Below are 18,993 nucleotides of genomic sequence, written 5' to 3'. Positions count from 1 at the left end.
ACACATCTATGCCTCTTTGTATTATTCCTACCTCTATAACAGTGTTTCTGATAAAATATATGTGGTAAACCTTTACTATATCTTTTTTGTCCCAGCTGAAAATAACAAGAGTATGTTTTCTAATCTTACATAGTGCATGTGGTGATAGCTACCCCTGGGAGAATCCTGGATCTTATCAAGAAAGGAGTAGCAAAAGTTGATCATGTCCAGATGATAGTATTGGATGAGGTAATGTCTTCATTTGGGAAGATACTATTCTGTACTACTCTGTGCTTTGTTTATAATTGCTAGTGTATAAAGCATAAGTTCTTTGTGTTTATGACTTTCTGATAAACAAATGACTCTTGTTACGTTCAAACTAATTTGCTTATAAAATATGTTTTGCCTTTTAAAAGCAATAGATGATAGGTATTTATAGGAATAATTCAGCTTGTGTATTTTTCTTAGGGCAACCATATCAGGGTTTATTTTTATTTTTCAAAAAAAGAAGTTTTGAATTACCTCAAAGCCAAATTCATTCAAAGTCTCTGTCCGTTCTGTGATTCATCTTAAGAAGCATGTAATGTCCCTAACCCCTCATTTAACACATACTACTTTGTATTGAGTTGGAGTTTTTTGTTTGTTTGTTTTGTCTCTGTCACTTGTATTATTTTATCTGGTTGTAAGTGCCTTTTAATAACTTAATCAACTCAGTATCCCTGGGACCTAGCAGTGTTTATACACATGAGTGCTGATATTTTGAAACAGAGTTACTTTCCTATTTGGTCTGTATTTTAGATAACTAGATCAATTTGATCATAGTCTAATTTGGAACAGGTTTGATATTTGAGTAATGAGAGATAACATTTATTAGTCACTGTGTGCTAGCACTAAGTGCTTTACAATTTATTTTTTTCAACAACTGTATAGGGTAGGTATTCTAGAAAATGGTTACTACAGTAAGTAGACATCCTAATTTTTAAATTGCGGATTCCCCAACCCCTCCAGAAGGTCATATTATAGACTTTTTCCCTACTGTATCACTGGCAATGTGTCTTGGTGCCACTGGACTTAACGGTTTACAACCAGGAGCATTCAGTGCTCTTGCTAGATGATACCTTATTAACCAAAGATCTTAGACTTTATTTCATTGTTTTTAAAATCATCTTCTCTTTGTACTTTGTACTGCAGGCAGATAAGTTGCTGTCACAGGATTTTGTGCAGATAATGGAGGATATTATTCTCACGCTACCTAAAAACAGACAGATTTTATTATATTCTGCTACTTTCCCTCTTAGTGTACAGAAGTTCATGGTGAGTGTAAACCTATTGCCCATGAGTACACCTTTATCCATAATTACATCTTATTATTAGTCTGTGAAGATTTCAAGTTTTGGGGTTTTTCTTCAGCTGATCAATTAAGGTTTGTTGTGCATAAATTAGCTTTTTTTAAAAAAGATATCAAAGTAATTTGATTCTTACTTGTTCACTTAGCTCTTGGTGTCAGGCTGACATAGCCATTGATGCTAGATAAATTGATCTCAGTATAATCCTATATTTAAAATACAAAACAGTAACTTAGCTATAATATGTCTGAATGTTAGATCCCCCATTTTGTAGTGATTTATTTCTTCCATGACAGATTATACATTTTAAAGAGAGCAACATTCCTTAGAGTAAGAGTTTATCAGACAGAAGTGCATGAGGTTGGAGGGGAAAGGTATAGTTCAGGTGCTAAGAGTGCATTCTTAGCATACATAAGTTCCTGGGTTCAATCCCTGGTACCTCCTCTAAAAATAAATACATAAATAAATAGACCTAATTACCTTCCTCAACCAAAAAAAAATTTAAAAAAAAAGTAATGTACAAGGGTGTAGTTTGAGTTTAAGAAAGTCTTTAATTGAAGTATAAGACTTTTCTTTTTTTTTTTTTTTTTCCCCAGAATTCCCATTTGCAGAAACCCTATGAGATTAACCTGATGGAGGAACTAACTTTGAAGGGAGTAACCCAGTACTACGCATATGTAACTGAGCGCCAAAAAGTACACTGCCTCAACACACTTTTCTCCAGGGTAAGCCTGTTAGGCTTTAGCTGCTGAATGTTATCCATTACTTAATCCGAATAAAACACAGTTATATCAGTTTTCTCACTATTTTCAGCGTTAAAAAAAAGGACTTAGCTTTTGCTAAAAGGCCATTTCAGTTGTTGAACTGAAGTTGATATTGTAAGATTAACAAGTCAAAGGCATCTTTAATTTGATTCTAAAATATTTTGATCTTAATTAGAGGTGATCCTCATTATTTCAGTAATTTATAGTAGTTCTGTTGAAAGCAGATTGTTACAAATTCGCCTACTTGCCAAAATTTACTTGTCATGTAAGTCTGTACTCTCGAAATCATTTGCAGACATACATGAACAGTTTGAGACCTCATATATTTATTTCTCGCCTGAGTTCGAACAAGGTGATGCTGTCTTGTTTCAGCTGTCATACTATAAATGAATGTCTTTTCATAGTCTATTTAATGCCACATTTCCCACATTTTTGAGCTTTTCTTTGGTTGATTTCACTGTTTAAAGTGACCCATAGACATAGTGCTGAAGTGCTGTCCAGTGCTCCTAAGTACAAGACGACTGATTTGCCTTGCAGAGAAAATACATGTTGGATAAGCTTCATTAAAGGCATGAGTTACAGTGCTGTTGGCTATGAATAAATAAGGTGTCTTTAAACAGTAACACATACAAAACAAGATTATCTTGTTGATACATTGATGAAAAAGTTGAGTTCATCACAGGAATGTAACCCTGTATTTTCCCTAGGAGCAATTGTTCTATATTCACGAATTCATTGTTTACAGTGACTGTATAGAACATAACTACCTTAAATAATGAGAATTGGCTGTGTTTTACTCGCTAGCAATTATGTGGCCCTTATGAAAAATACTATTCTATAGTAAAACTTATTCCTGAATAAGAATTACTATCTGCCGCAACTACATAAATGAATAGTACTTAAATTTTTTATAGTTTTGCATCTCTCGTGTCATGAGATTCCAAGTCTTAGATGATGTTTTCAGTATTCATTTGCCAATTAGTAGTTTCAAGATTTGGTGAAGTTAATGAAGGTTTTTGTTTTTCTTCCTTACGTCTTTTCCCTCTCTGTGCTCAGCTTCAGATAAACCAGTCGATCATTTTCTGTAACTCCTCTCAGCGAGTTGAATTGCTAGCCAAGAAGATTTCTCAACTGGGTTATTCTTGCTTCTATATCCATGCTAAAATGAGGCAGGTGAGTGTAAAACCTGAACTTGCACAGATTTTTAAATATTTGTTTTAAGTATTTCTTGGATTTTATTTTGTTTTAATGCTCTTCCAACTGCCCTGAGTTTAAGAATATTCCTTAGCAGGTGAAAGACCCTTCATTTTAAACTCTCTGGAATTAGTTTTCTAACTATAAAATAGGGGATAATAGTACATATTTTTACCTCACATGTTTGTTAGGAAGATTGAGACTGTGTGTGAATGAATAGTTTATAAATTGCCAAGCATAATAGAAATGTGAGATTTTTATTCCCTCCACTCCCTGTAATCTTAGATTTGCACTAGTATTTAATACAATAACCACTAGCCACATGTGGCAATTTAAACGTGTTAAACAGTGTTTAAAATTTAGTTCTTCAGTCACACTAACCACAGTTTAGGTCTCACCTTACATGTAACCAGCAGCCACAATTTTGGAAAATGCAGATACAGAACATTTCCATCATTGCAGAAGGTTCTGATTTACATATGTACCTCCTTGGGTACATTTTTTTTTCTTTACTATTTGCTGTTGAAAAAAAAGGATGCAATCCCTGTATCTCAGAACTTTAACAGAAAATAAAGTCAAAACTGTAAGACAGCATTGTGTGTGTGTGCGTGCACATGTGCACGCGCTAACTACAACATTGTGAAATTTCATGACAAGAAAGCAGTTTCTGTAGTTTAAAAGGTTAAGAGCTAATTAATCAACTCACATTTGGTTTTCAAAGCAGCTTAATATCATGGATCAGATAGCATCACGTAAGCATCTAATATCAAAATTATCACAGGAGTGTTAGGTTGAAGGGTTGAAGAGACTGTTCCAGAATGGAAGAACATTGTATTGAAAATACAGACCAGTTTACCAAGATGCTGGATTTATTGCTTTTGCTAGAGTCATTGTGTTTGTATTACATTTTTGTCTTTTAATTGGAAAGTAGTTACTTTTAGCTTTTGTATACAGTAACTGAAAAGGTAAAATAGTAAATGTTTTGGCCAAGCCAGACTTAGCATCTCTTGTATGAAACATTTTAAAAGTAAGCATAACAAAAACATGGTGAAAATTGTCATTTAAAATCCACTTCAGCAAAAAAAAAGAAATACATTTTAAGAATTGAGATAAATGTTACCTATAGATATGGATAGGTGTGTATTAGTTGCTTATTAATTCCCATGGGAAACTAATTTATGGTAAATTTATTTCGCTTTTTGTTTTTAATTTGTATTGAATCGACTCCTCTTATTTATGTAAACAAATTTTGGGTATTAAGAACTGTTTGGATAGGAGAGAGAACAATGGAAATTTGGGGGCTTTTGTATGAGTTTTAAGCAAGATCAAATGTATCGTTTTCTTCCTAGGAACATCGAAATCGTGTGTTTCATGATTTCCGAAATGGCTTATGCCGCAATCTTGTTTGCACTGGTAGGTATTTTCTGTTTCCTTTACCCATTGTTTTTCTTCCTAGTTTTGCTTTCTCTGTCTTGTTTTTTCTGTCCTGTCAGGCAGTGGAGCCTGTGACATAGTCCAGCTCACCTCACTACCCTACATTTCTAGAACTTCTGAAGTTGAGAATTAGCTTAGTTAACTTCTGAAATTAGGTTCCATATCTGAAACTGCAGAAGACTTGTTTTGGCACTCATACCTCATCTCTGACTTTTAAACCAGTTCTGGGGATTGTGTGTTTTCTGAATAGTTGTAGCATATAGGAATGAATTATATGAAGAAACTATGTTTTGGAAGTTGTTTATTTTGGCCTTTTGGGGGTTTTGCCAGAAGTAGACTAGTTTATATTTTGGTATATTTCACTACACGAAAACAAACTAGGGAGGTAGATCAAACAAAGCAAATGGTTTCAGTAGCCTCCCGTCTCTGCACTGGGAATAGTCTTAGTGTTGGTATTAGATTAATAATTTAAACTAGGCTTTTGCATAGAGGCAAGAACCTGGATTTTTTTTTTTAATTTTTGAGCTATACATACAGATAAATACAGTAATCATTAGTATGTTATTTGATGAATATTTGCATGTGTATACACGTGTATAACCACCACACCACCCAGATCAAGACTTAGGATATTTCAGAATTTGGATTTTTAAAGATGCTGCTCTAGAAATAAACTCCAAATTCTTTTTAGCAGGATACTAAATTTGCTACTCTACAAAAATCAAAAAAAGGACTGACAAAATACCTTACATGCTTCCAGTTTACCTTGACTCTGCCTTACATCTGAAAGGACAGTTAATACAGCTATAAAATAGGGATGCCTTAAACTGAACTCTGAAGAAATATCTGTCGATGTTTATTAATTTGAACAATATTTATTGGTATTTGACAGTTACTTATTTACCCTTTGCCACGTCCTTAGCTAGGTGCTGCAAAAATACCTTACTCCCCAGTTTTATGCTATGTATATTTTACCTCAATTTAAATATATACACACTCACTCCCTGCTCTTGGGGCATCTATAATCTGGAAAGAGGAAATAGTGAAATGTTTAGCATAACAATTCAAGCAAATTCAGAATGTACGGTGGACCCTTAAACATGGGTTTGAACTACATGAGTCCACTTATACTTGGATTTCTTTTGCTAAACATGCTACAGAACTACATGATTTCTGCTGGTGGTTGAATCTGAGGATGCAGAACCAGGGATTGAGGGCCAACTATAAAGATACAACAGATTTTTAACTGAGGCCCTAGCCCGAGTTGTGCAAGATCGACTGTATAGGCAAACAGAAGGTGCCCTTTGCCATTAACCGTTTCCCTGTTTGAGAATAAAAAATACTTTTTTTCCTAGGAAAAGTTCTTTGTACTTAAAAGTACTCATAGATTGATATGAGTTACCACTGTGGTTACATGGTTTTATTTTTAAGCATTAGTTGCAGGGTTGCCCTCAGAAAGGTTTTGAAGTATCAATGTTTTGTCCTGTCTGATTTTTTCAGAATGGTGTGTTATATGTCATTAAATAAGTGTTGAATAACATTTATTTGTGAAATGTATAAATACATGCAAAATACCTCTCTTCAAGGAATAATTTGATAAGCAGAGATAAAAAGATAAACATTAAGAATCTAAGGTAGGGCCTGCAAACTTATTCTATAAAGTGCCAGATAGCAAGTATCTTAGACTTTACACGCCATGTGGTCGGTCTCTGTTACTCAACTCTGCCATTCTAGCTCAGTGGCAATATATAAACAAATCAGCATGGCCAAGTGGCAGTAAAACTTTATTTACAAAAACAGGCATTGGGCTGGATCTACAAAGGAGTAAAGGTAATTTGCAAGTGTGAGGTATGTATAATAAATAATCCTAAATTTTCTTAGGAGAGGAAAGTAACTAGCCTGGCTGACGTGATTCGAGAAGAGATGGATTTTTAATTTATAAGCTAGATAAGTTTCAGACTTGCAGAAGAAGGAATTTTAATTTGGGGGACTGGTATAAAAGTGATCCATAGAGGGCTAAGAAGATAGGTTTAAGGAAGGATAAGTGAGTAAGTTGATGAGTTTGTTGGAGAGGAAGGTTAGAGAAGTATGTTAGGACCAGCGTATAGAGAGGAGGACCTTGAATGTCAATTTTAAATTTTATCTGGAAGCAGTTTAAAATAATGAGTTACAAATTCAGAGCAGTATTTTTAGAAATACTTGTCTGACCATCGTGGATTATTTTAAAGTATGAAGCTGACAGAAGAGTGAAACCTAGCTACTAGCCTATCATAGTTGTTTCTACCTTATTTTTCAAGGCCTAACTTAGCATAATAATTGTGGGACTAGAAAAAGGTAAAAGGGATGGCATTGCATACATATTAGCTCACCTCAGACCTGTTATGAATCATTTAGCATAATGGGATGAATGAATTCTAAGCAAAGCATAATTACTGCTAGTGGATTACTTCTTTCTAAAGTATTCTGTTACACAACAAACTTAAAAAATAATTTACTCTGTTAATCTTGGATTAAATACTCAAAAATAGACTAAAGAAAATTATACTCCTGAGACTCACTTATAAATGTATAACGTATCAGTCATCCTAGATTTGCTGTTATCTTAGACCATTTTTGAAAGCTTTCTTAGAAGAATGTGAAAAAAGATAACTTATGAGCAGAAAGTTATTTATGGTAATGTGCATGAAAGGTAATGCCAGTGTTTTGCAGATACTTTTGAGTTAATGAAGTTGAATAAACTTAGGTTACATTAGAAATTTATGTTAAAGAGTATTATGGCACCAAATTAAAAGATATAATGGAATTTTTTTGTTTTTGTTTTTAAGATTTGTTTACCCGAGGTATTGATATACAAGCTGTGAATGTGGTAATAAACTTTGACTTCCCAAAGCTGGCAGAGACCTATCTCCATCGTATTGGAAGATCAGGTGAGGAAAAGGAAAGATACTCTATGTGGAAATTGTTTGAGAAGTGTAATCACTAAATTTTGTTTCTTTGTGAAGTAGAGTGTGATAGCAATTAGAACAGTGAACTAAAACTAGTTTAGTTGTTTGGTAAATAAGACTAATTCCTAATTCTTTCAGAACATCTATTAAGAAAAATTAAAATAACTGTACTGTATGCTTAATTTGAGATAAAATTCACAAATGAGAGCCTCACTTTTCTCATTAAGTGGTTCAGTCTACAACTGAAGTGTTCAGTGTGTATATTTTGACAACTTTTTACACAAATGAAAACCTGCTTTTCATTGGAAAAGGGTAAAATAGAAGTACGGCTGTGAAACCTGAAATTGTGTGAGGAAACCATAAGAGGTGGGGTTCATATACTCAGAATGGCACTGAACAAAAACATTAATCCTGTGTGGTTTTGCCACTCATAGACTTGTACTTGCACATTGGTTTTCATATTTAACTCTTTTATTAATTAAAAATGTTTGTTAGGTCGCTTTGGTCATCTTGGCTTAGCCATCAACTTGATCACATATGATGATCGCTTCAACCTGAAAAGTATTGAGGAGCAGCTGGGAACAGAAATCAAACCTATCCCAAGCAACATTGACAAAAGCCTGTATGTGGCAGAATACCACAGCGAGCCTGTAGAAGATGAGAAACCTTAACAAGCATGTGGGTATCCAGCAGAATAGCTAAGTGAATGTAATGTTGAAAGAAGGGAAAGAAATCAGGGTCCTCTTTTCCTGGGGGGAAATTTGATGTCCCACCATATATAATAGCAATAAAGGGTGAAACACCTCTTGGCATAAATGATAGTAAACAGGAAGCATTTTGGGTGGAGTTGTGGATTCTCTTATTTATACAAACGTTCTTGAATGTAGTCTTCCTGAGTAATGTAGTACGTGACAGTACTTAAGACAAATTCAGACTCCTAAAATAATGAAAGCAGAAACAAATCTTAGCGACTTTGAATATGAAAATATTTTTGCTCTTTGTCACCCAGTTATCTCTGTTAGCATTCACTCTTAATTTCTAATGGGTGCCTCTAATAAATCAGGTTAAATTACCTGTAATACCTTATTGTCAAATGTGTGATCAGGTTATGAGGATAACTGTCTTTGTTTTAAATGCCCATTCTTGTTTCTTGCACCCACTCTCATCTTTTGGTGACTATTGGGCTTTGGTAGAAGTGCTGAAAACACAGCTCAACATAGAGGAATGTAGGCTGTTTGGAGGGTTTTTCCTGAGGAAAATCTGATTTAATTTGAGAGATAATGGTTTCCAAATTAACAGTGAACATTTTACCTACTATTTTTAGATTTTTCAAATTACTCTCTTTATTTTAACCTTTTTTCCTAGTATAAATGTTATGCAAAACCCTCAGACAAACATAAAATGAGCTCTTGTTTGCTAGTACAAATTGTCATGGGTGACTACTGCCTATTACCAGAACTTTCTCTCAGGCTTTCACTCGGTCTCTGGGATGCCTAGCAGAAATTCCTTAATCCTTGAGTGGATTCTATATTAGGCAAAGGCTCAGTAGAAGCTCTTACAGAGAACATTTGGAATGGGGGTTGTGAACACCTAATGTATCTGTTCATATTACTTTGACAAAGTGAATTTTATGTTTCTTTTTTCTTTAGGCTTTGACAAACTACAGAAGGCTCGTTTGGATCTGTGACACATCGTTTTGGGGGGGATGCTCTTCTCTTGTGGGTTTTTCATCTTCTTTTATTTTGGAACTATGAAGACTTAAAAGAGCTCAGACATTTTTTCTTTTTTTAAGTGGTCAAGAGAAAAAAGCCGAAAAGAAGGAATTTACCTTTTTTGTTCCACTTGTTTGCACTGTGTGCTGACTGAACATTAGTTGCACTAACTGCTGGTTTTTTTTAAATGTTTTCTGGGGAAAGGGGACAAGGAAGGAGAAGGAAGAGAAGGGGAGAAACCCTAAAAAGAGAAGAATCTTGATGAACACAAGCTTGTCTGCGATTTCAAAATTTTTCAACAGCTGACTCTCGAGTGCATTTCAACTTCTCCCTGATTACTCATCCATTTTTTAAGCCTGAAGAGCTTATTACTTATTTGTGCGAAGTGCCTTATGCTATGAGACCATTCAGAATATCATCTTTTAGACACAACCCGAGGAATCAACAATAGTAATTCTTTTTTCTTTGTTTTCTTTTTAAAATTTTTGTCTTTTCATTTTGGTTTCAAGTTGAAGTCTCTCTCTTCCCTTTCTACCCAGTACTCAAGCCCAGGGCTGGAAAATGAAACGTATTAGTAATGTTAAACACCATTTTCTTTTTCTTTATGTGGAGGAGTTGATATGCAACTGCAGTTCATCCGCACTGTAAATATATGTATTTAAAAAAAAAAAACAATCCCAAGTAAAAATTTTTTCTGGGCTGAGTAGATGCAACATCATCGCTCCCAAAGGAAAGAGCAGTCTATCATTGCAGGAGCCATATGACAAGCCTTTGTGCTCTATAGCAGAACACTAAAGACTGATTCACAGACGCCTCCATGAGCAGTTATGGCACTTGATGTGTAGACATGTCAGAGCCTTGACCCTCTTTCCTCTGTGGCAAAGCGTGTCCCATAGAAAATTGGGTGTGTATACTTGTATAAACTTTGTAAATAAGTTTTTTCTGGGTTCATATATATATATACATATATATATATTTTTTTTTTGGATGAAGGTTGCTGGGATTAAGGGGATTAGAGTGATTATGGGAGCAGCTAAAGATGAGAGGGGCTCAGTTTTCCGCAACACTAAATTCTAAAAAGTACTTTGGCCTCTTACTGTAGAAAGCAGACTTCTATGGGGACCCTGTGTTGGAAGAGGGCCCCAGAAGTCGGATTCACTGCTGCCACACTGTCTCAGTACCTTTGGAGGAGGCCTGCCAGAGAGAGCAAAGAAGCTTCAGAAACCTATAGTTCAAGATGTTATTTTTGAGACGTTCTCTCTGATACTGTTTCTTCCCCCCTTTTTAAAAAATTGAACTTTTCAAGCTCAGCAAAAGGGGACAAAGAACACTCTGCCTTGCAGTGTGGGAGTTCAGTTGAGTGGCAGTGTCTTTGAACAGTATATGTATAAAGCATGGATTTGCATTTCAGAATATTAGCCAGTACCAGCTTTGGTAACATTAGCAGCAGTTCTGGGGCTTGCTTTCTGTGGCTCACCTCCTGTACTGTGTGTGTTGCCCTCTGCCCACCTTGATACATAAACTTGCAGGATGGGCAACCCCTGAGAGCTGTTAATTTTCATGCTACAGAAAGCTGCTTGCCATCCTCTTGCTTTGTGACAAGAATTATCAGTCATTTTGCATTGTAAATTGCTGGCAAATGCTTTACAGTTAATAGTGTTGCTTTAAATTGTGCCCCTCCCAACATGCTTGATGTTTGGCCTGATGTCCAGGCAAAAGGAGTGAGATGAATCAAAACCAGTGAACTTTTTTTTTTTTAATGTTTTTAATTCCCTTTTAACCCAGTGTACTAGGTCAATCAGGAGGCATCTCGGGTTTAAAAAAAAGAAAAAAATTAAAAATTTTTTGATTTCTATATTCCATTGTTTTTCAAAACCCTAAAATATTACAAGATATCTCTTGCATAAACTTTCATGCTTAACTCATCTGGATAAAGAAATCACTTATTTGAAGATGCTTTTTTGACTCTGCCTAGTTCCAAGCAAAACTATTGGTGACTCACCCAAAATTTCTTGAGGATCAAAATCCTGCAGATGCCTCCTGATCAGACAGAACCCTAACTCCTTAAAAACTGTAGCAAGAGCTGCGCAGTACAAACCCCAAAAAGAGTAACTCATTTGTCTGGTATCCAAGCCACATGTGTCTTTCCAGCCAAGGTTGTTTACTAAATACAAGCCCTAATTAAGGAAGTAACTTTTTTCCAGGGAAGGGTGGGGGGAGGGAACTTAAAAGGCATCAACTTTTGACCAAAAAATCTTGCCCCTTGTACTGATGCAGCTCTCTTTCTCCCCCACCTCTGGCGAGATAAGAGGGATCATTCATTATAGAAGAAAAGCAAGAAACGCTCATAAATGCAGTTTTGTCTCGCTGGAGAGAGTGTGGGTGATTAAACAAACAGCGCAGTCTCCTTTGCCATCCTCAGACTGTGCTCTGCCTGGTGCCACATGCCTGTGGGTCCCTCTAAAAGCACAGACTTTGAAAGTATTACTAAAGTACAGCCTCTGATGAGGAGTGGCACTTAAAACTATCTGGGACACCACTATTGGACACAGTCTTTCCGAGGCAGCTGTCCAGTTTTGGTGCTTCACTCTTGAATAGGAATTGTTAAATGGAAAGATGCTCTAAGGACTAGGCCAAAGCCTAGTCTTTTTTTTTTTTTTTTTTTTTAATCCCCCTTACATAGGGAGTATAGTTACTATTGAAAGTTGTTTTTGTGTTTCTTCCAATATTGGGTATTTAAGTAATCGTAATATTTTTCCAGTGGTTCATTTGGATGAAAACTGTTTCCCCTGTCTTTAATACTTAAATTTCATCCAACTCATGGTTTAGTCAGTGGTTGTATAGTTGTGTAATAGGTTATAGACTGTTACACACCTTGCTGCCTCTGTCTCTTTCCTTATATTGCAAAGGAGAAACTTTCTTGCCTTTTACCTTAGGAATGGAATAAATGTATTCTAAGATGTAAGGGAAAGGGAAGCCTAAATATATCCCTAAATTATTTAAGTAGGTCCCAGCATCATAATATGGGGTTGGCTCCAAAGGCTGGGGGTGGGGGGAGGCGACTGGTTATCAGTATTTGTTTTCAGAATGAGATGGGAGCATCTTTCCTTTGCTGTGTGCTTTGTGTTTGATACCATCATGCTTGGGTTAGAACCAGACAACTCAGCACAAAGCCTTTGAGGGTAAATTGTTGGAATCAAACATCTCATTCTGATCTCTTGGTTTAATTTTTCTTTTCTTTTCTTTTCTTTATTTTAAATAGGGGTGGGAGGGAGATTACTGTGCCCCAAAAGGGAGGGTATCTGCACTAAGGATTTAGAAACACTTTGGAAGCTCATAACCTCATCAGAAACTGCCTTTAGCCACACTCCTGACCTTACAGATGAGTAACAAAAAAATGAAGTAAGTTCTTGGGAATTAAGCCATGTTATTTTAATTTGCTACTTTTTCGACGTTCTATGTATCTTAAAAATTGTTACTGTGGAATCATTTTCTGGCAGAATACCTTTGTCAAGCAGAATTATTGACCTCATGAGAGCTGATGTCAGTCAACTTTTTGGTGAACTTAAGTGGACTTTGGTGAGCTTATAGTTCTACTTTATATCCTTAAAGATAGTTCTTTTAAAACTTCCAAAGAAAATTCACTCTCTCTATTCTGGTCTAAAAACTCATCTTTGAGGTAAAGAGTTATGTGTCCAAAGGTTGAAACAGTTCATGAGGTCAGAGGGAGCTAGCCTGGCACCTGAACTCTGCCCCTCCATAGCTGACAGATTCCAACAGAAGTGTATTTAAATTCTCCAGTAGACAATACTGGGCAGGGCAAGGGAGGGGGTAGGGTTGGGTTATTAAGATACAGGCTACTGTATTTTAACCAATGGTTGTGGGGGAGGGGTGCCTGGAGAAAACAAAGTCACTATTCCCTTTTTTGAAACAAAACTAAAACTTGAAAAAAAAATTTCACTCAGCAAAAAATGGGATAGAATTCTAATGTCCCTAGCCACAAGGGACCAGTTCCACTGAGAAGTGAACAGTGGGACTCAATTTTGAAAACATTTCGGGAAAGGGGAAATTGGCTTTCTGTTAATTGGCAAATGTTCCAGTGGGGCTCTGTTTTGGTTGGAATGTGTTATGTTGTATGTACACATATATGGACCAGAGTCTCTGCTGAGTTTATGACATTCAGAAAAGATGGTTGATAAAATCTTGATTTTTGTTTATCAATAAAAGCCCACTGGAACTCTAAATGTGTGTGTGGTATGTCTTTAACAGCAGGCTGTGCAGTTTAGGAATACTTGGATTTGAGATCATTTTTACTTAAGTAACTCAGATTGTGGTGAAGCAGTAAGATACTGCTCCTGTGCGCCCTGTTGAGTAAAATCTGAGAGCAACTTCATCCAGCCCTAGACATTTTCCCACAACTTAGATTTTGCTTTCTCAGTTTTCTTATAGCCTGAACAGAGAATTAAGATAATCACTTGGAAATGGGAGAGATGTTGGTCCACAGTATGTCCAGGGGATTACCAGTAGTCATCACCTCCCAGAATTGTTCAGATGTTTCAAAAAGTTGAACCTGCCCACAAAAATTACTTACGAATTAACATAAATGGATTTTGTATGCTGAGAACTACAAATACTGATGAAAGAAGTCAAAAGACCTAAATTATTTGAGAAATTAAGATGCTTAAACTGAAAACAGCATCCTCACCCCTACTCCAAAAGGAATAGTTCAGGTTAACAAAATATTTGCAAGATTTTTATGCTGAAAGCTGTAAAAATATGCTGATGAAATCAGGCCTGGAAACGTGCCAAGTTAATGGATTGGGAAACTACTGTTAAGATGTCAGTTTCCTAGTTTCATCTATAAGTTCAATGTATTTCCAGTCAGTCCTAGGAAGCTTTTTGGGTAGATATCCACAAGCCAATTCTAAAATTCATATGGAAGGACAAACTGCTATAAAAAGAATAAAATTGCAGGGCACATTACCTGATTTTAAGACACTAAGCTACAGAAGTCAGTTATAAATTCAGTTCACTACAGTACACTGTATATGAAGTAGGGAGACATGCCATCAACCTTTTCATCTAAGGGAGCAAAGAATGGATGTGTGCAGTCTAAGGTCAGTTTTCCTTGAGGATGTGGGCAGTCTTACTGGTTCCTAGGTCATCAGGTACATTATTATTTTGTTAAATCTAATTACAGAGCACAGTGTACCAGGTATCACTTTGCCTGTGGATCTTTTCCCTCCTCAGTTTACTGTCTCTAGAGATTGACCTGTATGAACCACGTAAACATTTCTTCTGTCCTCTGGCTTTCTTTTGGATTTGCTCATCAGGGATTTCCCCTCAGGAAAGGGAAGCGAGTGAGGTCAGTGTTTGTATTCCTTTAATTCCCTTCCTGTAGGATGCCTATGGCTGCTTTGTCCTTCAGTTGGAGATTTCTGCAGTTGAGTCTGTGTCACTCTCTCCTCCCATTTTCTGGTAACCGTCCCCTCCTCTTGCTAGGTTTCCCCCACACCCGTGCCTTTGTAAATAGGCGTCATGTAAATAAACTTTCCTCAAATTTTCCTATTGTAAGTTTGCCATCTGTTTCTTGTTGGGACCCAGACAGAGTAATTGGTACCAGAAGTGCCCCCAGGAAACAGACTCTGAAAATGAGATTCTGGGATTGAGTTAGTTATATTCGCTGAGCCTCATCAGGATTGGTGGAGGGGATGGAACTTTGAGTAATTCATGGCATATGGTGGCATCACAAATCAGATTTTCAGGGGTAATACCATGGGATTAAGTACAGGTAAGCTGACACATAGGGAAATGGAGGGGCTGTGACAATCAGCAGCCATAGACCCCAACTGCATACATTAAAAAATTATGAACACGCAATAAACATACAGAGCAAGAACGCCTCCCCGGGAGTTTTGAAGATGAGCCCCTATCTTTAGTTAGCTCTGTCCTTTAGCTAGTTGGTTAGTGTCCCCAGGACTGAAATAAATGGCGGCCTTGTAAAGTTTTACTTGGTTTGTATACAAAGGAAAGCTCTAGATCTGATGAACTGAATTCTGACTTGAGTCAGTCTGTTGAACTTTGAAGTTTCCAGGCTCGAGACAGTTCACCGACACAAAGCTTTCCTCAAAAAGACTTGTGACTGTTTGCTAGGGTGACTGTATATTGGGGAAGAGGAAATAACTTTTGAGGACTACTGGGAACCCAAAATGCTACAGATCAGAGTAAAGAATGGCAGGTGATCCATGGAGTTTTGGCTTGGGTCCATCTCACAGTTGACCTAATGGATCCCTGAACTCAGATCCAGATCCAGATTTCATAGTGGGAATTGACATCCTCAGCAACTGGCAGAATCCCCATTAGTTCCCTGATCCATGGAATAAGGACTGTTACGATAGAGACAGTTCTAGTGGCTTCCACATAGACTTTCCTAACTACCAGAGTAGTAAGTCAAAACCAATACCACATTCCTGAAGTGACTGCAGAGATTAATGCCACCAACAAAGATATGAAAGATGTGAGAATGGTGGCTTCTACTATATCTTCCTTCAACACATGCATTTGGTTTGTGCAGGAGACAAATGGGTTATGGAGAATGACAGTGGATTATCATAAACTGAAGTGATAACGCTAGTTGCAACTGCTGTTCCAGGTGTGTGTGTTTGGTTTTTGTTGTTGTTGTTGTTGTTAGAGCGAATCAGCATATTCTCTGCCACCTGGTATGTAGTTTTTGATGTAGTGAATGCTTTTTTCCCTGTAGACCTGATGGTAAAGACTGTCTGAAACAGTTTGTTTTCAGCTGGCAGGACCAGCAATACAACTTCATTGTTCTACCTCTCTATCTGGTCTACAGAGACTGATCACCTGTGAATTCTACAGGATATCCTCATTCTGGCCCACTGCATTATAGACATAATAAGCAAGATAATGCATCTACCCTGGGTACTTTGGTAAAGCTCAGGCATGCCAGAGGATAGGAGACAAATTCCACAAAAACATCATGGACCTGCCTCCCCAGTGAAATCCTAGGAGTCCAGTAGGGTGGGCATGTTACACTGTCCCTTATGATCTCACTTATATGTGGAATCTAAAAAGCAAGCAAAATGGAAACAGACTCATAGATACAGAGAATAAACCGGTGGTTGCCAGAGGGGAAGGCAATGGGGGTGGGAAAGAAATAGGTGAAGGGAATTAAGAGATACAAAGCTCCACTTATAAAATAAATAAACCATGGGCTGGAATATACAGCATAAGGAATATGGTCAATAACATTGTACTAACACTGTATGGAACAGATGGTTACTAGACTTATTGTGGTGATCATTTCTTAATGTATGCAAATATCAAATCATCATGTAGTACACTTGAGACTGATATTGTAATTTTAAAAATTTAAATTTATAAAATAAAATAAAAAATAAAATCCTGGAAAATTCAAACTAACTTACAATGGCAAGAAACAGATCGGTGGTTGCCTACTGGGGGAGAGATGGGAAGGAGGGGAGGATTATAAATGTACCTGATGAAACTTCTGGGAGTGATAGATGTGTTCATTATCTTGATTGTGATGATGGTTTCACAGGTGTGTACACATGTTAAAATATTAAGTTACATACTCTAAATATGTGCAGTTTATTGTAGATCAATTATATCTCAGTAAAGCTCTTTGGGAAAAAAAAATAGAGCATGCAGAGAGAACCAGAATGCCTTAAGGGAAGCTTGGGAGGAGTCATGTGCAGACATAGGGCACATATAGCTGCAGACCAAGACCTGGGTCTGACTGTAAGGACGACAGAGCTGCAGCACCAGCTTGAACACTCAACCCTGCCAGGTCTCATGTTACAGGAGGACACTGGTGGGGAAGGAGTAGCACTCTGAGATGTGGGATGGGGCACTCAGGCATACATGAATCAGACCCCAAACCTTGAACTTTCTGCTTTCTCTAAGCATGGACTGTACACAATACCTTCCTTCCAAAGAGGACAATCTGGAAAGAAGGGAGAAAAAGAATCACCCGATGGCAGAGAAACCTGATCAACATGGCCTCAGCCAGGTGATCCGGGTCAAGATCAACAGTAAAAAGTCACGTTGATAGTATGCACCCTTGAGACACGATGAGAGAGGCATTTTACCTGTGATCTTCCTACCCCAAACCCACAACTCCAATATAACTATGAGGAAAACAGACACCCCAAATTGAGAGACATCCTAAAAATACCTGGGTAGGACTCTTCTAAAGTGTCATGGTCATCAAAATCAGGTCCAAGAAATTGTCACAGCCAAGAGGAGCCTAAGGAGACATGACAACTGAATGCAGTGTGGGATCCTGGAACAAAAATGGGCATAAGCAGAAAACTGAGGACATCTGGGTAAAGGATAAACTCTATTTTTTCTTTAAAGGATGGATTTTAGTTACTAATAATGAATCATATTGGCTCATTAATTGTGACAAATGTGCCATTAAATTTAACTTATTAATTATAAGGGAAATTGGGTGTCGGGTACATGAAAACTCTCTACTATATTTGCAAGCTTTTCTGTAAATCTAAAACTATTCTAAAAAGTTTTAACTTTTATTTAACATTTATTAAAACTCATGTCTCTCTTGGACTTAGGTTGGGGTGGGAACACTTTGATTCTAAGGTTATTGGACCAGGAAAATCTCTTCATATCTGAAATAAACAAACCTCTGAGCCTCCAATTCCCTTCAGTGCACCACCTACCACTTTCTCAACTGCCCCTCAATCCCATCTGCCAAGGAGTAAACTTCTCTGTCAAAAGCTAGTAAATGGTCATGTCTGCGATAGCCAATTGTCTCACAGGCTGACACTACTCTCTGTAGGCTCCACCTCTCTTAACCCCTAGGCTCATGAGACCCCAAGGTTACCCATTCAGACAGGCCAGGCCTAGCTATATATCAAAGAGTTACAAGATCTTGGTCATCTGTATTAGCAAGAACCTGGGGGGATTCACATGGGGGTGAACTCCAGCATTTTAGACTAAAGGAGATGGAATAGAAGGCTGATCAAGTCAAATTCAGTGACAGGGGTGTGGTCACCTCATGTTTTGGCTGAAGAGACTCAAGCCCCACTTGTCATTTGCTAAATTGCCTAATTAAAGCCTGGACTTACTGGTGGCCTACAGCAGTGGTTCTTGAGAACTTTCAAGTGTGGTCCCTGGACTGGCAGTAGCAGCAGCAGCCTGAAGTTGTTAGAACTGCATATCCTCAGACCCCAACCTCCTGAATCAAACTGTTGGGGAGGAGCCCAGCAATTTGTGTTTTACAAGCCCTTCAGGTGATTGAGAGAGTCACCTGCCTACAATCAATTTCAGGTCAAAATGCCAGGTCTTCCGGGCATGAGATCATCAGGAAAAGAATCCCAAAACTCCAAAAAATGAGTGTATTGGAATGGATCTGTTAGATGCAGGCTGCTCAGCCTCCCCTCTCTGTACTCTCTGGGTGGGCTAAAAGACACACCCTTCAATAAGGTATTAAGAAACGAATTGCTGAGGTGAGGACCAGCATCCTTAAAGAACCCTGTGATAGCCACTAGAAAGGACAGTGGGGTGGGCGTTGGAATTGAGTTCCCCAATATCGGTGGAAAGAGTGGAGACTCTG

General features: G+C 37.4%; 1 protein-coding gene across 4 annotated transcripts in view; it reads left to right on the top strand.

Moving 5' to 3' along the window:
* DDX6 (DEAD-box helicase 6) overlaps positions 1–13,618 on the top strand; it is a 31,365-nt gene extending 17,747 nt beyond the window's left edge. For all 4 annotated transcript variants that reach the window (XM_010953447.3, XM_074357104.1, XM_074357103.1 and 1 more), the window contains exons 7-14: positions 134–228; positions 1,171–1,293; positions 1,922–2,050; positions 3,146–3,262; positions 4,633–4,696; positions 7,543–7,644; positions 8,158–8,340; positions 9,312–13,618. In XM_010953447.3, coding sequence (XP_010951749.1) covers positions 134–228; positions 1,171–1,293; positions 1,922–2,050; positions 3,146–3,262; positions 4,633–4,696; positions 7,543–7,644; positions 8,158–8,333 — 806 coding nt within the window. In that variant the 3' untranslated portion in view covers positions 8,334–8,340; positions 9,312–13,618. The remainder of the gene's footprint in view (positions 1–133; positions 229–1,170; positions 1,294–1,921; positions 2,051–3,145; positions 3,263–4,632; positions 4,697–7,542; positions 7,645–8,157; positions 8,341–9,311) is intronic.
* Positions 13,619–18,993: the final 5,375 nt, after the last annotated feature.

This window comes from Camelus bactrianus, chromosome 33 (assembly GCF_048773025.1).
Source record: "Camelus bactrianus isolate YW-2024 breed Bactrian camel chromosome 33, ASM4877302v1, whole genome shotgun sequence".
Lineage (NCBI taxonomy): Eukaryota > Metazoa > Chordata > Mammalia > Artiodactyla > Camelidae > Camelus > Camelus bactrianus.
Note: the sequence above shows the minus strand (reverse complement) of the source record. Positions and strands in the feature narration are given on the sequence as shown.